The 23,761-nt window shown below is 39.2% G+C and overlaps 1 protein-coding gene across 5 annotated transcripts in view; it reads right to left on the bottom strand.

Moving 5' to 3' along the window:
* WWOX (WW domain containing oxidoreductase) overlaps window positions 1-21,392 on the bottom strand; it is a 575,077-nt gene extending 553,685 nt beyond the window's left edge. For all 5 annotated transcript variants that reach the window (XM_087971625.1, XM_087971624.1, XM_087971627.1 and 2 more), the window contains exons 1-4: window positions 21,221-21,392; window positions 20,261-20,325; window positions 18,020-18,077; window positions 10,909-11,087 (exon numbers count right to left, since the gene is read on the bottom strand). In XM_087971625.1, coding sequence (XP_087827751.1) covers window positions 10,909-11,087; window positions 18,020-18,077; window positions 20,261-20,325; window positions 21,221-21,327 — 409 coding nt within the window. In that variant the 5' untranslated portion in view covers window positions 21,328-21,392. The remainder of the gene's footprint in view (window positions 1-10,908; window positions 11,088-18,019; window positions 18,078-20,260; window positions 20,326-21,220) is intronic.
* Window positions 21,393-23,761: the final 2,369 nt, after the last annotated feature.

The raw sequence follows: 23,761 nt of genomic DNA, 5'->3' as shown, positions 1-23,761 counted from the left end.
AAAAAAAAACAGAAGGAAAAGATGTAAGAAGGAAGTTCAGAGGGTGTATCTTCATAATAAAACCGGTGTGAATATTAACAGTGTATATACAAAAGACTGTTGTAATAATGCTCCGTATAAAGCTGTATGTAGCTCTAATAACCAAGTCTAAGCTGAATTTCCCCTGACAATCTATTTTCAAAGGCAACAAGCCAACAAAAAACATGGCTCACCCCATATTAATCATTTCCTTCAAAAAAAAAATGAAATTCCACTAGTGTTTAGAGTTCTGTTCTTCATTAAACCATTAATATTTTATAATATATGGTGTTTTCGGTAAACTGTTAGCCTCTGGATTTCCTGCCAGATAGCTGAAGCAACATAGACATTTTATACAACATCAATGGAGTGTAAGATAAATTATCATCTCGTGTATGATATACAGAAGAAACCTCTGTTTATTTTGGTTCATTAAAGTACTAAAGTGTTTATATCTTGACTTTTTTTTACCTCAGTTCCAAAGACTTTATCAAACAATAAGAGTGTAAAATAAATTAGAATGCCCAGTTAGAAAAGATACAGTACATCTCAAGAAATATGATGATCAGCCAGCATAGTTTCTTCCTACAATCATCTTTGTCAGAGACTCTTTTCAATGGAGACATCAAGCACTGGACAGAATTCTTCAAAAGTGGAACAAGATTGCATTTTGGGGGTTTATTGCATTTTGAGGAAACAGAAAAACATTTTGCACTTTCCAGCTAGCCAACTTAACCCAACAATGCCCCCAAACTGTTGAGAGCCCAACTATGCTTTCCCATCCCAATTCTCTGTCGGATGATGACTAAATCAAGAAACTTATTAATTGAATTTGTAAAGAGCACTTAGCTATTGGGAAGTTTGAAGGGTTTAGTTTTAAAGAACCACCATAAAAGCTGACACAAGCCAGAACATAGAACAACTCAAAGAAGTAGTGTAAGATCAGAAGGTATGGAAAGACCTGGCCTATAGAATTGACAATAATCAGACATGACTGAAATGGATATCATAATAATAATCATCATCATCATCATTGCAATTTGTAAACAAAACATACTTTGGAGATTAGCATGATATAAGAGCCCATATGTGTCACTTATTCAACCAACCATGCTTAAACGTCATTTCAAAAAACCTTGGTTAACTCAATCATAAACTTAGTGCAAGAAAAGCAGAATGCTTTTTTCAGAAGTTCATATTTCACATTACTCGTCTGATTTAAGAATTAATTTGGCAAACCGTATACTTACAAAGCACTGGATTCTTTAAAGTTGACCAAAAACTTAAATTATACCATGCTTAATAGTTTGAATATGCTTCTACGAAACATGTGCATTTTGCACAGATTTAAAAAATGAAGATGAAATATAGGCAAAATATATTGATTAAATCCCATTGTTATTTTCTAAGTCTACCCATAAAAATAAAAGCCAGCATCAAGTATATTAAGATTTGTTCATTTAAAAAAAAAATTGGTTTGAACAAGGCAAGGTAGAATTTTGATATCTATTAAAATGTGGAAATAAAAAATACTTTAACAAGGTACATGCCAACTTTATGTATACTTATAAATATATACATGCACACAGCTTTTAGACCACATAGAGTTCCAGTTGAAACATTTAAATCGCCTACTTCTCTTTAGAAATTGCAAAAACGCATTTCACATAGAATTAGGCACAAAATGTGTAATTTAATAGGTATTTTCAGAGAATTATTGCGATATCTAGGTGGATCGCTGGGCAGAGGGGGATAAAAGGTGGGATATTTTGATATAGTAAGATTATCTATATGAGACTGCCTTTGAGAAGTGCCCAGAAAGGTCAATGATTCCAAAATGTAATAGCCAGAATATTGCCTGGAGCTAGTTATGGCAAGATGCAATTTCTTCATTACAACAGTTTCATTGGCTTATGAACTGTTGCCAGACAAATTAGAAAGCTGTCTATAAATGTTGAAGCCTCAAAAGGCTTAGGAGATAAAGTATCTAAAGGATCAGTGAGAATTTGGCCATTTACTCTTCATTATTTGATAAGAATCTCCCTAGTTATTAAGACCTTGTGTAGAAGCTATCATTCTGGCCCCATTAATGCTTGACTTACATTATCTCATATTCAAGAACGTACCTTCACAGGGGTGGTAACTGTCCTCACACCAGCTATTTTCTTGCAGCATTGAAGCCTTCTCTTTCAGTAAACATTTGACTAAATCATGAGTTTTAAACTCATGATGTAGTTTTAAAATAGTTTGCTACCAGATATATATATATATTTGTAGTGCAGAAAGTCACCTTGGTAAACGAATGCAGGAACTGAATATATTTCATAGCCTGTGTACTGACCTAGGATAGCAACTTTTCATTCTAAACCTATTCTAAAAAGCACTGAGCTTAGAAGAATGGAATTGGGTGAAATAAGGATTATAGGAGAAAGAAAAACAGATGAGTAAATATTTCTGATGGTTATATAATAGTTGCTATAATGCAGTGATGGCTAACCTTTTCATTGTCGCGTGCCAAAAGTGTGCATGCAAACATGCCTGCACCCATAATGCAATGCGCATGTGACTCCCCCTGCCTCCTGCGCATATGCGCCCGCCCCCCTGCGTACTGCATGCCTCTGTGCATGCATGTCACCCCGCGTGCCATGTGCCTTTGCGCATGCACGCGTGACCCCCCCCGTACCCCACACCTCTGCGCATGTGCATGCATCTCCCATGCATGCCCTGCCCTCCATGCATGCATGGCAGATACCCGACAATCAGCTGACTGGCGGGAGGCACGCACACATGCGCAGTGGACCTGATCCAGGGCAACAGCTCGCAGGTCTTGGCCTGTTCGGGTCTTTTCCCGTATAAGATTGAGAGTATCTTGGCGACATTTCGACGAGGTCCCACTCACCATCCTCAGGCTGGTGCTTCAGGCTGGTGTTACAACACAGCCAACGACCCAGGAGATTACAGCACAAGACCCAGGATGTCCAAACAATAGAACTCAGAAGGTCATCACACAGCCCATTACCCAGGTCGTTACAACACAGGAGGCTGATAGACACACAGCCAATACCTCAGCCACACGTTCTTACGAAAAAGCCAACCAATCTGCAAACATCAACTCCATCAAGAAATGACAACACAGCCAACCAGACCACTTACAACAGAGCCAGTGCACCACACCTCTCCACCAGTATTTATAGAGACAGCAGCTCCGATCACGCTTTGCTCACACAAGCATGAAGCCAAAAGCACCAGCCTGAAGATGGTGAGTGGGACCTCGTCGAAACGTCGCCAAGATATTCTCAATCTTACACAGGGAAAGATCCGAACATGCCAAGACCTGCATCCTGTACCTGTGAAAATCTACGAATGTATGTATGTATGTTATTTAGGTTTCTTCGGGTATTTTCCCACGTCTTAATATTTGTGCTTTTAAGACGTGGGAAAATACCTGAAGAAACCTAAATACCACACATATAAATACCCACGAAAGCATAAGAAAAAACACACACACATATATATACAGTATATATGATCATAATGACAATGATGATGTTTGTATATTTGTATGTTAATACCTTGGACACCTAGAAAGCACATTGCTCAACATAAAAAGGAAATGTATGATATAAAATAAAATAAACCTATTCTAAAAAGTGTCCTCTGTCCTGGCTCCTGTCTTCTTGTATCTGACACATAATACTAAACCATGAAGGATGGACTCAAGCATCATGCTAAGCTTAAAAACAAACCACCTTATTATGGCTTAGCACTACACATAGACTATCGTTCTAGAGAAACGCTTAAGAAACATTAAAAAAATATTCTTTTAATGAGTATCACAGCATACATCAGAATACAATTGTCACTACACCAAAAATAAAGTTCGATGACATGTTATGGAACTGGTACACCAGTTGGAGGTCAGTAGGATCCATACAACAGTAGAACCTGGATTACAAGGGGTCCCAATGAGTCAGCCAAATATTTGACCTATCATTTTCCCTAGGTTGAGAAAAGACTTTGGGGGACATGGCACAACACTGCTATCCATTTTCTTGCTGAGTGGATACTAAAATAACCCAAAACCTTGTTTGAACTGATTTTTCCATGCGGTTCAGGAGAAATTGAAACTGTCATTCTTCTACTGCCTTATTGCAGTTTTCAAAGGGATCCAAGGAACTCATTTATTCTACCCATTTTGCAACAACATCCTAGACAGGATTTCTACTTTCTAGTTCTACACTATGGTAATACTGTCCCCAAATTTTCCATGACAGCAGTCAAGATACATCAAAAATCTCACATGATCAAATGTTTGTTCTTATATTCCTTTGCCTGTTTAATGTGCATGGATCACTGACCGTGATAAAGAATTCATGTATGTATATGTAATACTCTGCTCTGTTTTCTTCCCCAAATTCTAAGATTTCAACTGCTGGAACTCTGACTTGAACACAACCAACAGCGTCCCAGAGTTTTAATTTTAGAACCAGAAGTTCTTAAATATCTTATGCATGCTCCCTTACAGACCTCTTAGGAATGGGATGAGGTCAACAGTAGACAGTTTGTCTGAAAGTTCTCCAGTTTGTCAAAGCAAATTTTTTCAGGAACAGTTCAAAATAACTCAGCGACTTTCTGCTCAAGAACTCAATATAAAGATTATGTTCATCACATTTAGGTCTTTTAAGTACCTCTATAATCTCAGCCCTCCCAAAAATAACAGAATAGAATGACAGAATTTGAAGGTCTCCAACCCCCGTCTCTGCAGGAGATCCTATACCATTTCAAATGGATGTCCACTCTCTTCTTTAAAAAACCCAGCAATGAAGCACCCACAACCCCTGAGAAAGCAAGCCATTCCATTGTCAGGAAATTCTTCCTTAGTTCTAGGTTAGTTCCTCCTTGATTAGCTTCCATCCATTGCTTCTTGTCCTGCCTTCAATGCTTTGGAGAATAGCTTGACCCCCCTCTTCTTTGTGGCAGCCCCTCAAATATTGGCAGACTGCTATCATGTTATCCCAGGCCTGCTTTTCATTAAACTAGACATACCCAATTCCTGCAACCAAACACAAAATACAAAGTGGAGCTTTACACAAGGCTAATCAGCCATTTTTCCCAGCTGCCATTAGTTTAGGACAACTTTAAAAGTGCCAGAAATGTCATTTTCCTCGCCTAAAGTATTATGTTTTGCTCTTTTTACAGCCCCCGCTTAGAATTTTTTTTTTTTACTCTGCACAACCTACAACCTGCAATTTGTATTTAACAACTGAGAAGTAAAAGGAACATTTAGAGCAAAGAAAAAATTGTCACCTACTTTTGCACTTAAAACAAAAAAGCAGAAGTTGCCTTCTGGGATAATGGTGGGGACAATGACACCTATGAGTATGAAAATATGTTTTTGAAGCAGGACCCAATCTCCTAACAGCATCGTCTTTCAGATGTAGCAATTCCTCTGCAGCTCCTATGAACAGGCCAACTGCAGAAGAGAGTACTAATTAAGCATTAAGGAAAAACAAAATTAGTTGCGTGTTTTAAATCTCCTTTTGGCAAGTACAATAGTGCAATATTAATACAAGCAGTTTCATAAAATGAAAAAGGCATATTTCAACTCCGATGAAATTAGAAGACTGTTTTGTCAGCTAAACGATTCTGGATCCTTCAAGCATTAAGCCAACACATTTTCTCAGAGTTGAGGAAGCAAGTGCAACTTCAAGAAGAAGAAAAATAGAACAAAATGCGAGCTTCCTTACACGATGTTCCATTCACTCTTTCCTTTACACATTTACAATGATGGGACAAACTTCATGTCAGCTTTGGAAGCCATATTGAGATTTGATGCTCCCACGCTGCCACAATTGAGCCTGAGAAAGTGGGAGGGAGGAATTCATTGGAGTATATCTAGTTAGACAAAATAAAATTCTTTTGCTGGTTCAAGGTCACGGGAGTGTGGCGCATAATTAAATGGGAATCTTACTTTTGGACCATGTGATTGGATGATGGCTAAGGTGGGGAATGGATTTGTAGTTTTGACTTTTGCAAGGAAGCCCGAAACTTTCAGATTCGGGATTCCACAGATGTGCCAGTTGCTATCCAAATAAAGGAACCTTTGAGAGGTGACTGTCTCGGAGTTATTGGTTGGTATGGAGGGTTGCTGGAACGCTGACATTTCATTCACAAAAGTTAGCATTCTACCCAATAGGAGTTTAAAGTTACTAAAATACAGGAAGTCCTCAACCACAACCGAGCCCAAAATTTATGTTGCTAAGCAAGACAGTTATTAAGTGAACTTTGCTCCTTTCTTTACAATCTTTCTTACCACAGTTGTTAAGTTAATAATTCGGTTGTTAAGCAAATCTGGCTTCCCCATCGATTGCTTGTCAGAAGGCCGCAAAAGGTGATTCCATGGCCCAAGGAATATTGCAACCGTCATAAATACAAGTCAGTTGTCAGGCATCTGAATTTTGATCAAATGTCCATGGGGATGCTGCAAACAGTCGTAAGTGTGAAAAACTCTCATGAGTCACTTTTTTCAGTACTGTTATAACTTTGAAAGGGCACTAAATAACTGTTGTAACTCGAGGACTGCTTATAATTTTAAAAATGTTGCTTCAGGAGCCAAATGCCAGCAATGTTAAAGGCAAGAGAACACTTCTTAAAATATTTTACCCTGAACTGCATGGTTTTGCCAAACTTGGTCCTTTCGAAACTCCTTTCTCATATAAAGAACAAACGCTGCCTAGCATTTGCTCTGGAGAAATTTTCAAGGTACGGAAATTATTCATGGCTATTTGCCTAAGCACCATCCCAGTTCTTGATGAAAATCTCCCCTTTCAGAGAAGTGTATCACACATGCAGCAAGATAATCGCCTTACGATGCTCAGAAAGACATTCCCTACAATGTGATCCAGCCAGAAGATACGACATTTCATAAGTTTTTTTCATCAACCTCTGGAAGGACCCGGGAAGCTCAAGAAACCAACTTAGCATAAACTTTACTCGGTTTTAGATTTAAGTTTCCGTCATAATCAAATTTATTATTCCTAAAGTTCTTGTTTTATATTACCTGCGCCCTACAAAAGATCTGCCAACCACAACTGGGGAAGAAGAATGTGGAAAGGAAACAAGACTTCTAATTCAGCTTCACTTCCAGTTTTAATAATCTCACCCCCAATACCAATTTACACAGATCCCCTTTAATCCCAAAAACGTGATCACATCTGCCACTTTGGTTCCAATGACTGCATCCCGATTCATTTTTCTTTTTGCAGCATGTGTCTGCCTTCTGACATACCTAAAGTAGAATTTAACACAAATGCTGCATACCGCCTAGTTTTGCACTTCATGTACCATCACTGATTGTTTCCATTTGAGGAATCATGTGAACAACAACAACAAAAAAATCTTTCCCCTAACCACGAGGCACCACAGAAAGGATCGAGAGAGGAAATTGAATCTAAAAAATCACTTCTGAATGGTCTGCTTTCTCTTCCTGATTTCTTCAAAAGCAGATGCAACCGTACAATGGCACCACTGTATTTGCGCAGCTGCTCACAATAGCAGCTGCACAATTCATGCAACTTCAAAACAAAGCAAAATCAAACTACATGCAGTTCAAACCCCCTGCAAAACAAACTTCCAACCTAGTTACAGATTTGAGCAACTATTCAAGAGGGCAAAGGCAGAAACATTGTGTGATGGACTACATGAAGCGACAATTTCTCAGGAAATAAGGAGCACAGTCCAGAAAGGGAGTATGAGACATTAGGCAGCACAACCTAAAACTGGATAGGAGGCAGAGGCATTCTAAGTTAGGACAGCCAGTTTGTAGAATCTCTCAGGATGTATCCGTTAGAGGGAGAGCAGTAAACGTTTAGTATGGCAAGATTCTGTCTACTGGATGTAAGCAAATAAAAGACTGAACTTCAGCTGGATTTTCTTTGTCTTTCTTGGGCTAAGCTTGACACATTGTGCTTCTTTTTTTATTTTTCTGATTTTTCTTTTCCTTCTGTCCAACTCTGAAAAATATTGGGAAGAAATTGTGTTAAGGGTCTCAGGGTTTCATCCATTTATTCAAAAGCACAATTATTTTCTGAAAACTGAACCGAATTTAGTATGGAGGAAAATAACAGCCAAAGAAATTCTGAGTTTCAAAATGGGCTGGATCGAAGCAGGGCTGTAGATTTCTATTATAGGGACACTGGACAGTAGCTCGAATTTTTATCTCTCCATTCTAAGTTCTGCCTTCATTTTTTTTTTTCCTAGCCATGTAACTTTTAATCAGATTTAAAGATGGGAAAGAATTCCAGAAGCTGAGTTGTATAAATCTTTTTACCCATTCCACCCCAACCTCAAATTTTTCCTTGATTTTTAAATATTTTCTCTCAAACTTACTCAGGAATAAGAAGAATTAAATTTAAAAAAACTGAAAACAAAATGTTGTTTAACTGAACAGTTAAGTTTCCATTTTTGACTTTAGTCCACACTTTTTTTTACACAAAAATGAATTCATGCAGAAATGGAAGGTCAAACATTAATACAGTTGCACGCAGGTTTTCAATTATGCTAAATCTCAAAGGCAAAAAAAGGTTTAGTGAAAAAGTAGACATATAGTGCAAGAAGTCTATTTATTTTTCTTTCCAGCCTTTCAAAATGCGAGTCTACGGGTAATCCTTGTTTAGTGACAATTAGGACCAGCAAAGGCAGGCAATAAAATGAGGAATCCCTGAATTTAGAAAACCTTTTTAGTCTAGTGATGACATGATAGCAGTGTTCCAATATTTGAAGGGGCTACTACATGGAGGAGGGGGTCAACCTAAACACAGAACAAGAAGCAATGTATAGAGACTAATCAAGGAGAAAACCAACCAAGAACTGTGAAGAAATTTCCTGGTAGTTACAACAATTAATCAGTGGAGCATCTTGCCTCCAGAAATTGTGGCTGCTTCATCATTAGAAGCTTTTAAGAAGAGACTGGACAACCATTTGACTGAAATGGTATAGGGCCTCGTGCTTGAGCAGTGGGTTGGACTAGATGATCTCCAAGGTCCCTTCCAAACTCTGTTATTCTGTTTCGGAAAGCGACAAAGAATTCTAGAAGTACCACACAGTTTAGATTGCAGCATACATACAGAACTCCCTACATGAGATTTCAAGGACGTACAAGAAAGTTTTAGATACAAAGGTTTGTGCCTTGATAACTACATCCATCTTAGCCTTCAGTTAAAAATACGGGGCTGCTATTAACTCACACTGTGTTTCATCCTGCCAGGCATGTTTGCCAATAAAGTTGAATTCAATTATTAGTGGAGATTAGTTCCTATACCTTTCCACTTCTGAACTTTAGCACCAGCAATTAAAATATAAAATAGCCCAGTCAAAACTAATCTTTGTTTTGGTCAAACTTTGAAAGAGTTTTGCTATCCTCCGCTATCCTTCTAAAGAGCAACATCGCCCTCAAGTGAGGACAAGAAAAAAGTCTACAAGAATGCTCAAGGCCCACCAGATATACATTAATAGAGGTTTTTATCCTGATTTTCTAAGCGACAGAGCCCACAAAAAGAAATAACAATATAAGTTTGTTTACCGAGAGGATCAACATTTTAAAAACGTATTTATAATAAGAAATTGAGATTGATCGTGTCATCTTTTTTTTACTGAAATAAAAAAAAAAGTTTTTTCTTAACCTAGATGCAGAAATACAAAAAGGAAAGTGAAGTTTAGAAAATTAAGCGTTAATTTTATTACATGGATCAGGGGTGTTTTAGAGTAGGCTTGGTTTTTAATTGCTGGATGGAATGCACGAGAGTGGAGGATTCCAGTTAATGAAGGAGACTCGATTGTTCACTGATACATGATTCTAAAACATCCATGTTGATTCTTGGTCATCCAGGTCAAAAAGCAACTGAAGACGTTTCGCTTTTCATCTGAGAATCTTCTTCAGTTCTCAGTTCTCTCTTGAATTGAAGAAGCTTCTTGGATGAGAAACAAAACTACTTCAAAACAAAACAAAACAAAGAAATTCTCCTGAAGCCTTTTGACATTCACACAACCATTTTCTTTATTCACACTATGAGTAATTGGTAATTATGGGAGATTAAGTACTAAGGAAGGGATATCCAGAAAGCAAAAGCTTTCTTGAACTCCAAACCAAACTTTACTACATCTGGAAAGCATGCTAAGAACCATAATACCTCCCGTGGGGTGGAAACACTGAGGGCTGACATATTGAAATGGCACTAGGTTAGAGAGTTTAAATAATCTAGAATGTTCCTTATTTAAACGCCAAGCAAGAACAAGATTCCCTCATTTCTTCTTTTAGTAGACAACTTTACTGAGGGTGGAGGTTTGTTCTCCATGATTGCTCAGAGGACAAACTTGCCACCTTCATCCTACATCCAAGATATAGATATTTGCCACTATCACAAGACAACCTTACTTCTGCACTTCATTCCCCAATAAAATAAAAAAATATTCCAGTGGTTTAAAAAGCTAGTAATTAAGAAAGCAAGTTCCCATGCAGATAAATAATCCTGGCATCTAAAGTTGAAACTAATGAGATTATTTTATTGAATAAAGTTTAGATTATCAGCCAGAAGAGGGCAGTATCCAGGTGACCATGAAATGTGGTTTATATGCAATTATGGCTACATTTACAGTACCTATCAGCGGCTCCTGAAATAAACCTTAGCCTCACAAGTGGGTGTGAAATCAAGGCAAGCACTTTTAACATGCTATAGACAGATACAGCAAGCACACCTACACTTCACCTGAAAAAATGTTCGGATTTGGATCCTACATGCATACACTGAATAAGGGAAGGAGGGAGGGAAGAAGGAAGGAAGGTTCCACACTCAATGCTGGTTGAATGAAGGGTTAGCTGCAGCAGTGACCTACCTATTCCTGCATTTGCTCCTGTGATTATGATCACCTTGCCACTCAAATCTCGGCCTTCTAATATTTCCATTGCTGTGGTGTTGCCATCATATTTCTGCTTCGTGTTGGTTTTCATGGGATTATCTTCCACGGTGAATGCCATTCTGGGATCAAGGTATGTGGTCCTCTTGTTTATATGGCTTTGAAGGAAAACAAGAAGCATTTTTCCATGTCAATACCTCATTTTATTACCACGCAAACAGCTCCATGGCCATACATCTACACGTAAACTCAACCTTGAAGCAATCAAGAGAGCCATTTCTATCACATTGAAGATACCAGCTCAATCAGGTTTTTTAAAGTTTCATACCATTCTATACCCTACAATGGACATCTCTGCATTTGTGGAGGGGCAGAGGTAGAAGACCTGGCTCACATCCTATTTGACTGTTGCCTGTGTAAGAGGGTGAAAGGCAGGCACCTCGGTCCACATACCAAACAAATGACCCATTGGGATCCCCTTTATCAAAACAACTTACCTTATGTGCGGCCAGAATCTGAAAATAACATTTAACAGAGCACAGTACTTATGCAAAATGGTTCAGTTGAGATCGACATATGTGGCACTGATTGAGATAGATTGTAGGAGTGATGTTGAAATATAATTTTATCATATTTTATTTATCTATCTATTAAGTTACTGTATTTTATTCCAATTTCATTTTAAACTGTATTTTATCCAATTCCGTTTTAAATTGGTTTTATCAGATTTTAGTAATTATTTGTGTCTGGAACTCTGCACTGATATGGCCTAAGGGCTAAAAAATAAAGTGAAGTTTCATAGTTCTGAGAAGTAATGCAAAATTAAATGATGAGAGTCTTTGATTCTTACTGACTCTGCTTCATAAAGATAGAATAACAGAATTGGAAGGAACATCAGACATCTTCTAGTTCAAACACCTGCTCTATCAGGAAACCTTATACCATTTCAGACAAATGGCTGTCCAATCTCTTCTTTAAAAGTGTTGCAGCACCCATAACTTCTAGAGGCAAGCCATCCCACTGATTAATTGTTCTAACTGTCAGAAAAAGATCAGCTATCTACAGTATAAGAATTATATCAAGAACAGCCATCTTGCAATTTTTCAGAAGAGGTCTTGGTATAAATGCAGTATGAGTAAACAAAAATGATTAAAAATACAATTAGTTCCTGAAAGGCGAAACTAAAAAAGAAACTTCATAGGAAACCTCTAATCACACATCTCTTTGCATGATCTAAAAATCCAGTTGTCACTTTAGGATATCCATTCTTAGTTAAATCAAAGCAAACAGAGTAACTACTTACATGAACACAAGTCTTCCTTATGCTACACAGCTCCTATGTGGAGAAACCTTTCAGAGTGTGTGAAAATGTTTCTAAATTTCCAGCAGGACTGCCTCATTTCTTAAAGCTGTTTAACAAGTCAGCTTTCACATTGCAACGCAAAAGATTCTCATTTGGATAAAACTCAGGTGTGGCTTTCTCAGGGTGTAGAGTTAGATCATACAGCAATAGCACTTTAGATTTATGTACCGCTTCACAGTGCTTTACAGCCCTCTCTAAGTGGTTTACACCATTTTTCCCTGAACAATCTGGGTCCTCATTTTACCAACCTCGGAAGGATGGAAGGCTGAGTCAACCTTGAATCCCATCAGGATCGAACTCTTGGCAGTGGGCACAGTTAGCCTGCAATACTGCATTCTTACCTCTGCATTCCAAATACTGTGCCACTATTTATAGAGTATATGAGTAAATTCCTTTTAAAAATATGCGAAAAGAATAGTCTAAATGAATAAAGGAGAATGTTTGATGCTCAGGGTTGAAATGAGGGGTCTGGTGCTCTCTGAGCCTGGATGTTTTCTCACAGACATTTCATTACCCAAGTAGGTAATATCATCAGGGCACTGATTTTACCTAATAGGGTAATGAAACATTTGCAAGAAAAAAGCCAAGTTCAGAGTACCAAGAACCCCCACAATTCAATCCTGAGCTACAAATATTCTCTTCTATTAGTATAATATACAATAGATTATTTAAGTTTTTGGCCTGGTTACGTCCAATAGGAAAATGGGAAAATCTGGCTGCCGTTTCAGAATCTCTCCACTTTCAAAGGCCCATTCCCACAAACCTAAGGAAAAAAGAACTTTTTTTGTGACACTTCTAAGCTGTAGGATGACCTCCTTTAAAAGAATGCTTCACAGTCACCCTTCCAGATTCTTTTTCTAAAAAAAGCACCAGGACACATTTATTTTTTGCTTAGTCTTTGAAATCAGCACTTCATCACTTTTAATATTTTTAAAGACTTGTCCTGGATTTCATGAATTTATTGTTTTGCCTTGGAATGCAACTTCTTAATCCTTCTTCACAGCAAGGCAGAAGAAAGTAATTAATAATTTCAGCATACACCATACACTGGCAAACCCAATGTCTGTTATAAAGGCACACAGAAATATGCAAAAAAGTAAAAGAAAAAAAAAGGACTGCACTCTTACTTCATCTTAACAGAATGCATCAGCACCGGATTTAATCAACAACAGACACTGCCAAATAGTGTTACATATCTTTTCTTTGTGGTTACTTTTAATAGAAAGTAAACGCAAATACTTTTAAGAGGATTTGTTTCTTGTCGTTCTGTTACAGTTCAAAAAGATTACAGTTAACATTTCTTTGGGGGAAAAAGTAGTTGACATTCTTATGTTGCCATTTAAATTATAATATTTACACTGTTACTATTATATGGGGTTTTTTTTAAATAATAAACACAACCTGTTGTATTAACAAACATGGTGAGTGGAATGTCTTCCTAATATTTAACACCTACTATTGTAACTTATACTAGACCATTTTTCTTCCCTCTCTGCTGACTTATTTTCATTCTAAATTGACCATATGGGCCTTAAGTCTTATTCCAACAAGCTGTTTTTTTAGCTCACCTTCTCTCCCTCTTTGCTATGAAATCAGAGCAAACCTGGTCAAAGCAATAAAGTATGTTTAAAAAGCACTGGGCGACTTCTGCGACAACTTAGATCTAAATCCCCATTCGCTTCTGAAGCTTGTTTTGGTCAATTGTGGGTCATCTCATGATTACACTAATCCCGTGATGGCATGCATGCCGGAAGTGGCACGCAGACAGGGGTGGGATTCAAATTGTTTAACAACCGGTTCTGTGGGCGTGGCTTAGGTGGTGGACATGGCTTGGTGGTCATGTGACTGGCTGGGTGTGGCCAACTCAATATCACTCACATCGAGGCACGCATCTCCTCACCTGGCCTCTCACGATTGTGGGGATGCTGCAACAGTCGTAAGTGTGAAAAATGGTCATAAGTCGCTTTTTTCAGTGCCATTGTAACTTTGAATGGTCACTCTACACAAGCAAAGTACCAGCAAAGGAGGGGGGGAAAACTCCAGAGAAGTTCCAGAAACAGGAAGTCTAGTGCTGCCAAGAATGTAATAAGGGTTAACGGAGAGGCAGTTTCTGTAAGCAACACCAGAATGTTTCCTCCCTGCCTTCCTTACAGGATTAGGCCAGAAATTTCTTCTAACAACCAGTTCTCCGACTGCTTAGAACGTTAACAACCGGTTCTAGCGAATAGGTACGAACGGGTAGAATCCCACCCCTGCACGCAGAGCCATTACTGCTGGCATGCAAGCCCTCACCCAGAGCAACTGATTATCGGGTATCTGGTGTGCATGCACGGGGGGTGCAGGGGTGATGCGCACGCATGCACAGAGATGCGCGGCACATACAGGGGGATTGCTCACGCATGCAGAGAGGTATGCGGTGCCCGGGGGTTGTGCATGCATGCACAGACACACAGCGCATGCAGGGAGGTAACACATGCCCACGCAGGGGGCATGGAGGGGACTCGAGCGCATTGCCTTCTGGGTGCTGGCACGCAAGCACGCACACAATTATCGGCACAGGAGCCCCAAAAGGTTAGCCACCACTGCACTAAACCATAGCATAATTTTGGTTTAGTATAATGTGTTAGCTCAGTTTTCCATAATTGAAGGCTTAGTGTGTGAACACAAGTAGTCCTCAGCTTACACCATTCGTGTAGTGACGTTCAAAGTTACAACGGCACTGGAAAAAGTGACTTATGAATGTTTTTCACACTTATTACCATGGCAGCATCTCCTATGATTTACATTCAGATGCTGGACAACTGACTCACATTTATGATGGTGTCCCGGGGTCACGTCAATGGGGAAACCAGATTCACTCAACAACCGTGTTACTAACTTAACAACAGCAGAGATTCACTTTAACAAAGGTGGCAAGAAAAGTCGTAAAATGGGGCAAAGCTCACTTTTACCAATTTCTCACTTAGCAACATAAATTTGGGGCTCAACTGTGTTCGTAAGTTGAGGACTACCTGTACACCCAATCATGCCCAAAGCCTGTCAGGTCAGTCATGCAAGCCAAGGTTAAAACAGACCATGTGGCAATGTGCAATGTAGAAACCAAGCCACCATTAGCCATCCTGAAAGAATGGTGTGAGGAGAAAAGGAGAAAATCCGCAAGAAATGGGTCTATGGAGATTCTGTCATCCACGTTATGATTGTCCCAAAGGTGCTTTTTTTTTTTTTTTTTAAAGAGGCAACTGGACTTCTTGGTTTTTCTTTGAAGACGTTTCGCTTGTCATTCACGAAGCTTCTCCAGCTCTCAGAACTGAAGAAGCTTCTTGGATGAGAAGCAAAATGTCTTCAAATAAAAAAAAAAAAAACAGAAAGTCCAGTTGCCTCTTGAAAAGGCACCTTTAGGACTGCAAGCTCCTGAAGAAACCCTAATAAATGAAAGCAGCTTGTTAAAGCTTAGGCAATCCTACATTTACATTTAAAATGTTACTTTAATCTTAGAGATTGTTGAGCTGTCAGTTTTCAAGGTAAGCCCAGTCATGAAACTGGTAACACAATAATTATAGGAATGCTATTTGATTGTTGTAGGGTAGAGTAACATACCTGTTAACGCTTGCTAATTTTTCTTTATTCTTTCTTATGTCAAAGAGAGAATCAATGCAATATTTTGAGGGTTTTTTTCTTCAATCTTTCTCTTTCTCATGATAAATTATTTCTCCTCCATTAACAGCCACTACATTCCTTCCTTATGGTTATCTCATTCTCTACACTATCACAATACAAACTTATTTGGAAGGGTTTTTTATTGGGGGAAAACAGTTATTTGCAGTAAAAAAAACACTTTAAGGCAGTAATAGGTTTTAAAAGTAACTTCTGGAAACATGAAGTATGAATTTTTAAAAAGCGGTATATAACTTGGGGCAATTTAAAACATAAAAAAGAAATAACTTCTCTTCAGGGTTTCCTCTATTGCTCCTAGCGGATGGGTACTAAACCTAAAATCTTCTATTTCCCTGATTAATTCACCCCAAGTGAGTTGTAACTAGTTCTTAAATCTATGATTATGAATAAGTATCTCCTGATCAATTGAACAGGGACGTGGTGGCTCAGTGGCTAAGATGCTGAGCTTGTTGATCAGAAAGGTCGGCAGTTCGGCAGTTCGAATCCCTAGCACTGTGTAACGGAGTGAGCTCCCGTTCTTTGTCCCAGCTTCTGCCAACCTAGCAGTTCGAAAGCATGTAAAAATACAAATAGAAAAATAGGGACCACTTTGGTGGGAAGGTAACAGCATTCTGTGCACCTTTGGTGTTTAGTCATGCCGGCCACATGACCACAGAGATTTCTTCGAACAGCGCTGGCTCTTCGGCTTTGTAAGGGAGATGAATACAGAGCCGGAAACGACTAGCACACATGTGTGAGGGGAACCTTTACCTTTAATCAATTGAAAGCTAAATCAAATTTCTAGCCATGCAACCTCTGTGTTTTGCAAAGCAAGAAAAATTTAATGGCATATTTGAAATAACTTTATACTCAGTTACTTTATCAACTATCAAGATTTACTCTGGTAACAGCTGTCATAGTAACTGGACCAAGGCCTTCCCATGCCTTGCCGAATGACAACAACAGACATAAGAATTTCTGCAAAAGTATCTACTCTAGAACTTAGTCCTGAACTCTCTAAATGTATGACCTATAATGAAAGTTATCAGTTTTTTTTTTTAAAAAAATGTGTTTGCTACTACATCGCTCTTTCTCCAGAGCGCCTGTAGCACTTCACGACAGATTTTTAATATTGAATAAACCCATTGCATTGCAATAAAACCAAACAATGCCGAAAGAAATACATACAAAAGTTAAATCAGAGTTCAATTTATAGCAGGGGTCTTCAAAGCTTTAAGACTTCAGCTCCCAGTATTCCTCTTCCAGTCAGGTTAGCTCAGGAATTCTAGGAGTTGAAGTCCACAAGTCTTAAACTTGCCAAGCTTAAACTTGATTTGTAGAGGGGGGGAAACAACATTACAGGCAATCTTACCAGCTCTCTAGACTACAGTCTCTTATAACTGTCATACCTCCAAGTGCATAGGAGAAAAACACACACACATGTGCTCTTTCATCCTGCTTTTTCTATATGGAGGGCAACCTATTTAAATCCAGGACTGTCGTTTTCTAAAACATCCTTATTTTTATGCAGACCCTGCACTATCACTTCCTGTGACTACAGCAAGCAATAAATCTGCTTATTTATTCAATGTGTATACTGTCCGTTTCATGTACATACAATTCTGACAGCTCGTGACAATGAAAAGCAGAAAGAACAAAACAATATAAAGGAGCAAAGATCCAGTCCCAACTAAAACCACTACTAAAAACTCAATTAAACACAAAACATAACCACAGTCAACACGTGAATTAATGGATGTATGTGTACCCTGCCTGAGAGGATGTAGTTTTCTCCCATTTCCTCTACAACCATCCAATGAACAAGGTAGGTTTGAGGGAGAAGCACAGGCCCAATTGTCTCCAGTACATTCCATAACAAGATAATTTAGGTCTTCCCTCATCCTAGTCCAGGGGTCTCCAAATTTGCCAACTTTAAGATTTGTCTAGCTGAGGAATTCTGGGAGTTGGAGTCCACAAGCCTTAAAGTTGCCAAGCTTGGAGGCTCCTGTCCTAGTCTAAGGCCTTACCCAGCCTCTTCATCCCTCAAAAGCATACAAAAAAATTCCAACTTACTCCACAAAATAGACTTGTCCATTTTCATCTGTCTCCTGTTCCCATCCATACGGTAAGTCTAGAAGGAGAAACAAAAGATGCTTCAGTTTAAATCTTGTATCAGTTCGAGGAATAGGCCTAAATGTCTTTGTTGTTTGGAATAGAATAGGGTAAAAAAAACACATACACATACACAGGGTATTGGAGAACCAACAAAAACAAGAAATGTTTCCACTCGCTAACAATGTTTCCACTCTTCCTGCTTGTAACCATGTAACTGATATTTTGTTCTGAGTACACACAAAACAAGCCATCTGCACAAGGTTTCTAAGTCAAAAGTGAGTAATCTGCAGTGCCTGAATACATCAAATCACGCAAGAGGAGCATGTTTCTTTAGTCATTGTAGGATGAGAGCTGGTGTCATAGAAAAGCAACATCTTTTAGCTTCTCCAACCTGAGCTAATCCAAAAGTATTTTACAAGAAGAGTGCTTAGACAACCTTGAACTATGCTGGCTAAGATTGGACTTAAGCATAGTACATAAAATCATATGTTACAACGTCTTACCAGTTAATGAATATTTCAGCTTTAACAACAACAACACAAGAGCACACAACAAATATAAATTTAATGAAAACCACTCCAAACTTGATTGCAGGAAGTACCATTTCAGCAACAGAGTGGTCCATGTCTGGAACTCACTACCTGACTCTGTTGTCACATGCTCAAACCCCCACTCCTTTAATCTTAAACTATCCACTATTGACCTCACCCCTTTCCTAAGAGGTCTGTAAGGGGTGTGCATAAGCGCACAATCATGCCTACCGTCCCTGTCCTATTGTCCCCAATTATTTGTACCTATTTCATGTGTTTATACTTATGTTTAATCTTATTTCTATTATATGGTAAGCGTTTGACAAATAAAATAAATCAAAAAAATAAAACAAAATAAAAACCTCTTGAAAATTCTGGATTCTAAGAAGCTTCTACTTGGATATTCTACCAGATCAGGCCAATGCTGGTTGGAGGTCTCTTCCTTCAGCCAGCATGAGCAAGGATTGTCTTCTTCCATGGGGTCTCAGATATAATTATTCTGAGCAGAGACGGAAGGAGGGACATCTGAATGTAATCTACGGAAATATTGCTGGTGGATTTGTTTAGAGAATTTCTGCAAACCCCATTTATCCTCCTTCCGTTCAGAATAAATTCACAATCTACACCATGGGACTTATTCCAGATCAAGTCATACAGGCAAGTATAATATTTTGTTTTATTGGATTTGTTTATTTATATATTGAAAAAAATTATATAGACACCTACTCGCTCATGGTTACTCTGTAACAGTGAGCGAGTAGGTAGCTATATAAATTTTCAAAATAATATGTATGTATGTATTTATTTATTTATGTATGTATGTATGTATGTATTTATTTATTTATTTTGGCAGTGTTTCTTTAGTGGAGATTGGCTTTTTAGTTATTTTTTTTAAAGATCCTGGGGAGAAAAGTACCGCTAATGCTAACATGTTAGATGCCAGCCCCAATATCTAAAACCATACTAGTCTTCTGCATGTCTGTATCTCAAGACTCAGTTCTTTTAAAGGCATCCACACTGGAAGATCCAAAATCAATACTAATGTCAACTCATCAAATATTTCTATGGTCTTTTTAGAGTTGCCAACAGAAAGGGAGGGGGAAAGTGGTTTGAAAGAACAGTGCGGCAGCTTGGAAATCGCAAGTGCATTCCATAGTTTTTCAAAGATAGTAACTAGGCAACTGAAGTTTCTGCCGCACAGATATCTAATTGGAGAACATTGTCTCTCATTGGAGAATATGAATTATGATACACCCAGGGGGTGGGGGAAAACCAGGGTCAAGGGTGACAATGAATTATGTGTCTCAGAGTCAGCTACACCCAGGCAGTGCCGGACATGTTAACTCCCAATAAATCCTTTTGAAGTTTTGGAAGTTTGGCTCGAGACTCAAGATTTAATTGGGGTAACTGCTGAAGTCCTGACAACTAATTTTACTCTGCTGTAATTCTGGATTGTAGATATTTAAAGCTAAAATGCATAAAGACCAACTCTGAAGTGCTTATGTAGCAACACAATATTAAAATAAATCAAATAACTTGTTCTTGGTTATATAAGAATTACTAGCAACTTTTCCCTGAAGGTTTTTGTTTTCTCCCTTTGTGGAATCCCTTTCTGAAGGAGATGGGTGGTACAGAAAGATTTAAAAAATAAAATCAATTGAATACAAACCTCCAGCGACTCTTTTCCGTTTCCCAGATTTTGGATGATCCCATTGAGTTCTCTCCTCCAAATGACTGAAAGAATTGGAAAACATAACTTTTTAAAAAAATTCACAATGAAGATCCACCAGGATTTGTCTCTGTGTGTATACAGTATGTACCTTCTAATCAGTTTTAGACTAATAGCAATGTCTGGACAAGTCCCTGCAAATTCTTAGCAAGGTTTGCCACCTTAATGAATGAATCAATTTTTTATTGGCCAAGTGTGATTAGACACACAAGGAATTTGTCTTTGGTGCATATGATCTCAGTGTACATAAAAAGAAACGATGAAGTATATTCATCAAGAATCATAAGATACAACACTTAATAGGGTGCAAACAGGCAATGAAATCACACTACGAAACAGTCAGTATAAATCGACAACATACAAAAAACAACAATAATAATAAAGTTAGGATAAAAGTTAAGTTCCACAGCCCCACCTCCCACAAACTCCACCCACAGGAAACAGCTGGCAAATGGGCTTGTCAACCTGACACTTTGCAACTCTGGCTCTGAGGAAGCAACAAAGCAGCATCTCCTGCGTCCCCTCCCTTACCCTCCCAAAAGGAGGGTGGGCTTCCATCCCCTCTTTGGTTTCCTGAACCCCAAGAGCGAAGTAAAAACCCCTTTTTCCCAGCTCCCATCCTCCTCCTCCTCTTCCTCCCATTGGGAGCCCCCTCTGCAGCCCCCGCCGTCTTCTACTCCTCCCTTAGCCTACCTGCAAACTCCCCACACACACACACACACAAAAGATGGGTGGGCTTCGTGCATCCCCTCTTTGTATTCCTGCACCCCTAGAGCGATGCAATAGCCTCCTTTTTTCCCAGCTCTTCCCCTCTTCCTCCTCCTCCTCCTCCCCCTCTGCGCCCCTCCATCCCACCCTCTCCAGCGCCCCCCTCCCCCAAAGGATGCTGCGGGGGCTCACTTGGCGTAGTAGACCCAACCGTCCTTGGTGGTGCGCTCCTCCCAGCCGGGCGGCAGCTCCTCCTCGCTGTCCGTGTCGTCCAGCCCGGCAAACTTCAGCGCCGCCATGCCCTCCTCTGCGCTGCGCTCCCTTGAAAAGCCACCTGCGCTCCCGCCTCGCTCACCGGACAGGCGCAGCCCCTTCCCACCGCCCGGAAGAGACGCCCCTTTCCGCCGGGCCCCTTCCAATCCCTGGACCGGGAGGCCGCGGGGCTCGCTGGGAAATGGAGTCTCCGGCTTGCCAAACGCACGTGGGGGAAAATCAAACCAGCTGACCGGGAAGCCTCGCTGCTGATGGTGTTGTTGTTGTTGTTGTGGCTGCGGCTGCCGCGCGCGCGGCTCTCGTCCTGCAGGTGATGATTTCATCTTGTACACAAAGTTATATTCTTAATGCTTTTTCACGTCCCTGCTTGAAAATCTGCAGTCTCTTAAAAATGAAAAGCAATTTTCACTGAGTTATGTACGTTAGAGGTTTTAGAGAATAGAGAGAGAATACTTTATTGGCCAAGTGTGATTGGACACACAAGGACTTTGTCTTGGTGTAAATACTCTCAGTAGACATAAAAGCAAAGATACATTCGTCAGGAGTCGAGAATCATAAGGTTAATGATAGTCATAGGGTACAATAAGCAATCAAATCATACTAGGAAACAGTCCATATTATTGTGTTCTACAGAAGTTCTATTTGTTGGTCCGCATTTTAGCGGGAGCTTTGTTTGTTCTGATTGGCTGAGCAGCCTGACCACAAACTATAAAAGGGAGCTGTCAGATGGCATCAGCTGTTACCCGTCAGCTGGCCAATTTGGCAGCATATTGGCAGACTCCGGTAACCTGTTAGTTTGTTACAATAAATATTGTTTTCGTTTACAATAAACATTGTTTCGTTCATCAATGCCTGTCTCAGCTCATTCTTAGAAAGAATTTAATGGCGACGAAGGTGGGATGCCTGATAGAGAGACGGCTTCAAGGGCATCCTGGGGGTGGTGCCCTACTTCGATGACATGCACATTTCTGCTTGCAACAAAGAAGAACTTTTCAAACGTCTCAGAAGGGTCCTAGCCTGTTTCAAAACAGCAGGCCTTAAATTGAAGGAGGTTTTAGAGGATGGAGAGAGAATACTTTATTAGCCAAGTGTGACTGGACACACAAGGAATTTGTCTTGGTGCATATGCTCTCAGTGTACATAAAAGAAAAGATATATTTGTCAAGAGTCAAGAATCATCAGGTACAACACTTAATGATAGTCATAGGGTACAATAAGCAATCAAATCATACAAGGAAATAGTCAATATAAATCATTAGGATACAAGCAACAAAGTTACAGTCATACAGTCAGAAATGGGAGGGGATGGGTGATAAGGAGTGATGACAAGAATTACAGTAATAATAGTGCAGACTTTGTAATAGTTTTAAATGTTCCCATTTGACCACACAAATAACCAAGAAAATAAAAGATTAAATTTATACAAATAGTGATCTATATATCAAATACATACAGAAATTATGTAAAAATCATTTTTTAAAATCTCTGTCTCAATCATTTTCCCAGAAGGGATGATGCTGGACGGTTAGAAAGGACGGGGAGGAGATGTTGTGGTGCAAAAACAAAAAAACAAAAAACCTAGTTGGTAGAGATTGCACAAGGCAGCCAGGCACAACCCTGGGTGGACAGACTGCGGTGGCTGAGTTTTATTTATTTATTTTATTTTATTTATGTGTATGATTTGTCAATCGCTTACAAGGTAATAGGTATAAGTATAAACATGAGTAAGAATACAGGAAATAGGTAATGAATGGGGACAATAGGACAGGGAGGGTAGGCACGATTGTGCACTTATGCAGTTCTTACAATGGGGCATCAGATTTGTTTTTTCATTTGTCAAGCATGCATTTGATAATATATATAAGTATAAACATGATTATGAATACATGAAATAGATACAAATAAAAGGGAACATCAAGACAGGGAGGTGCACTTATGCACACCCCTTACAGACCTCTTAGGAATGGGGTGAGGTCAACAATAGACAGTCTGAGGTTAAAGTGTTTGGGATTAGTGGAAAAAACCACAGAGCCAGGTAGAACATTCCAGGCATTGACCACTCTGTTGCTGAAGTCGTATTTCCTGCAATTGAGTTTTGGTGCGGTTTACATTGAGTTTGTATCTATTGTGTGCTCGTGTATTGTTGTGGTTGAAGCTGAAATAGTCATTGCCGGGTAGGAAGTAGTCATTGATGGGATTTCTTCCTTGACTGACTGTCAACAGTCGGAGTGGGGTAAGTTTTTGGCTCTGCATGTTATCAGCCCCTTGGAGATAGTCCAGGCAAGAAGCACCCACCATTTTACCTTTATTATGGGGTGACAGTTATAATAGAGTTTTTGCAAGCCTGAGAGCATTTTCTTCATCCCTCTGAGGCATAGTTTACTAGAAAAGTTATTAATATTCTAAATGTAGTGTACTGGTTAATTCTTTGGAAGAGATAGGTGCCAGTCACTTTCTTTA

The sequence above is a fragment of the Notechis scutatus genome, chromosome 9, assembly GCF_049901735.1.
Source record: "Notechis scutatus isolate UNSWTSFEM ecotype Mainland chromosome 9, rNotScu1.2, whole genome shotgun sequence".
NCBI classification, from domain to species: domain Eukaryota; kingdom Metazoa; phylum Chordata; class Lepidosauria; order Squamata; family Elapidae; genus Notechis; species Notechis scutatus.
The sequence above is the reverse complement of the archived record's forward strand: the minus strand, read 5'-3'. Positions and strand labels throughout refer to the sequence as shown.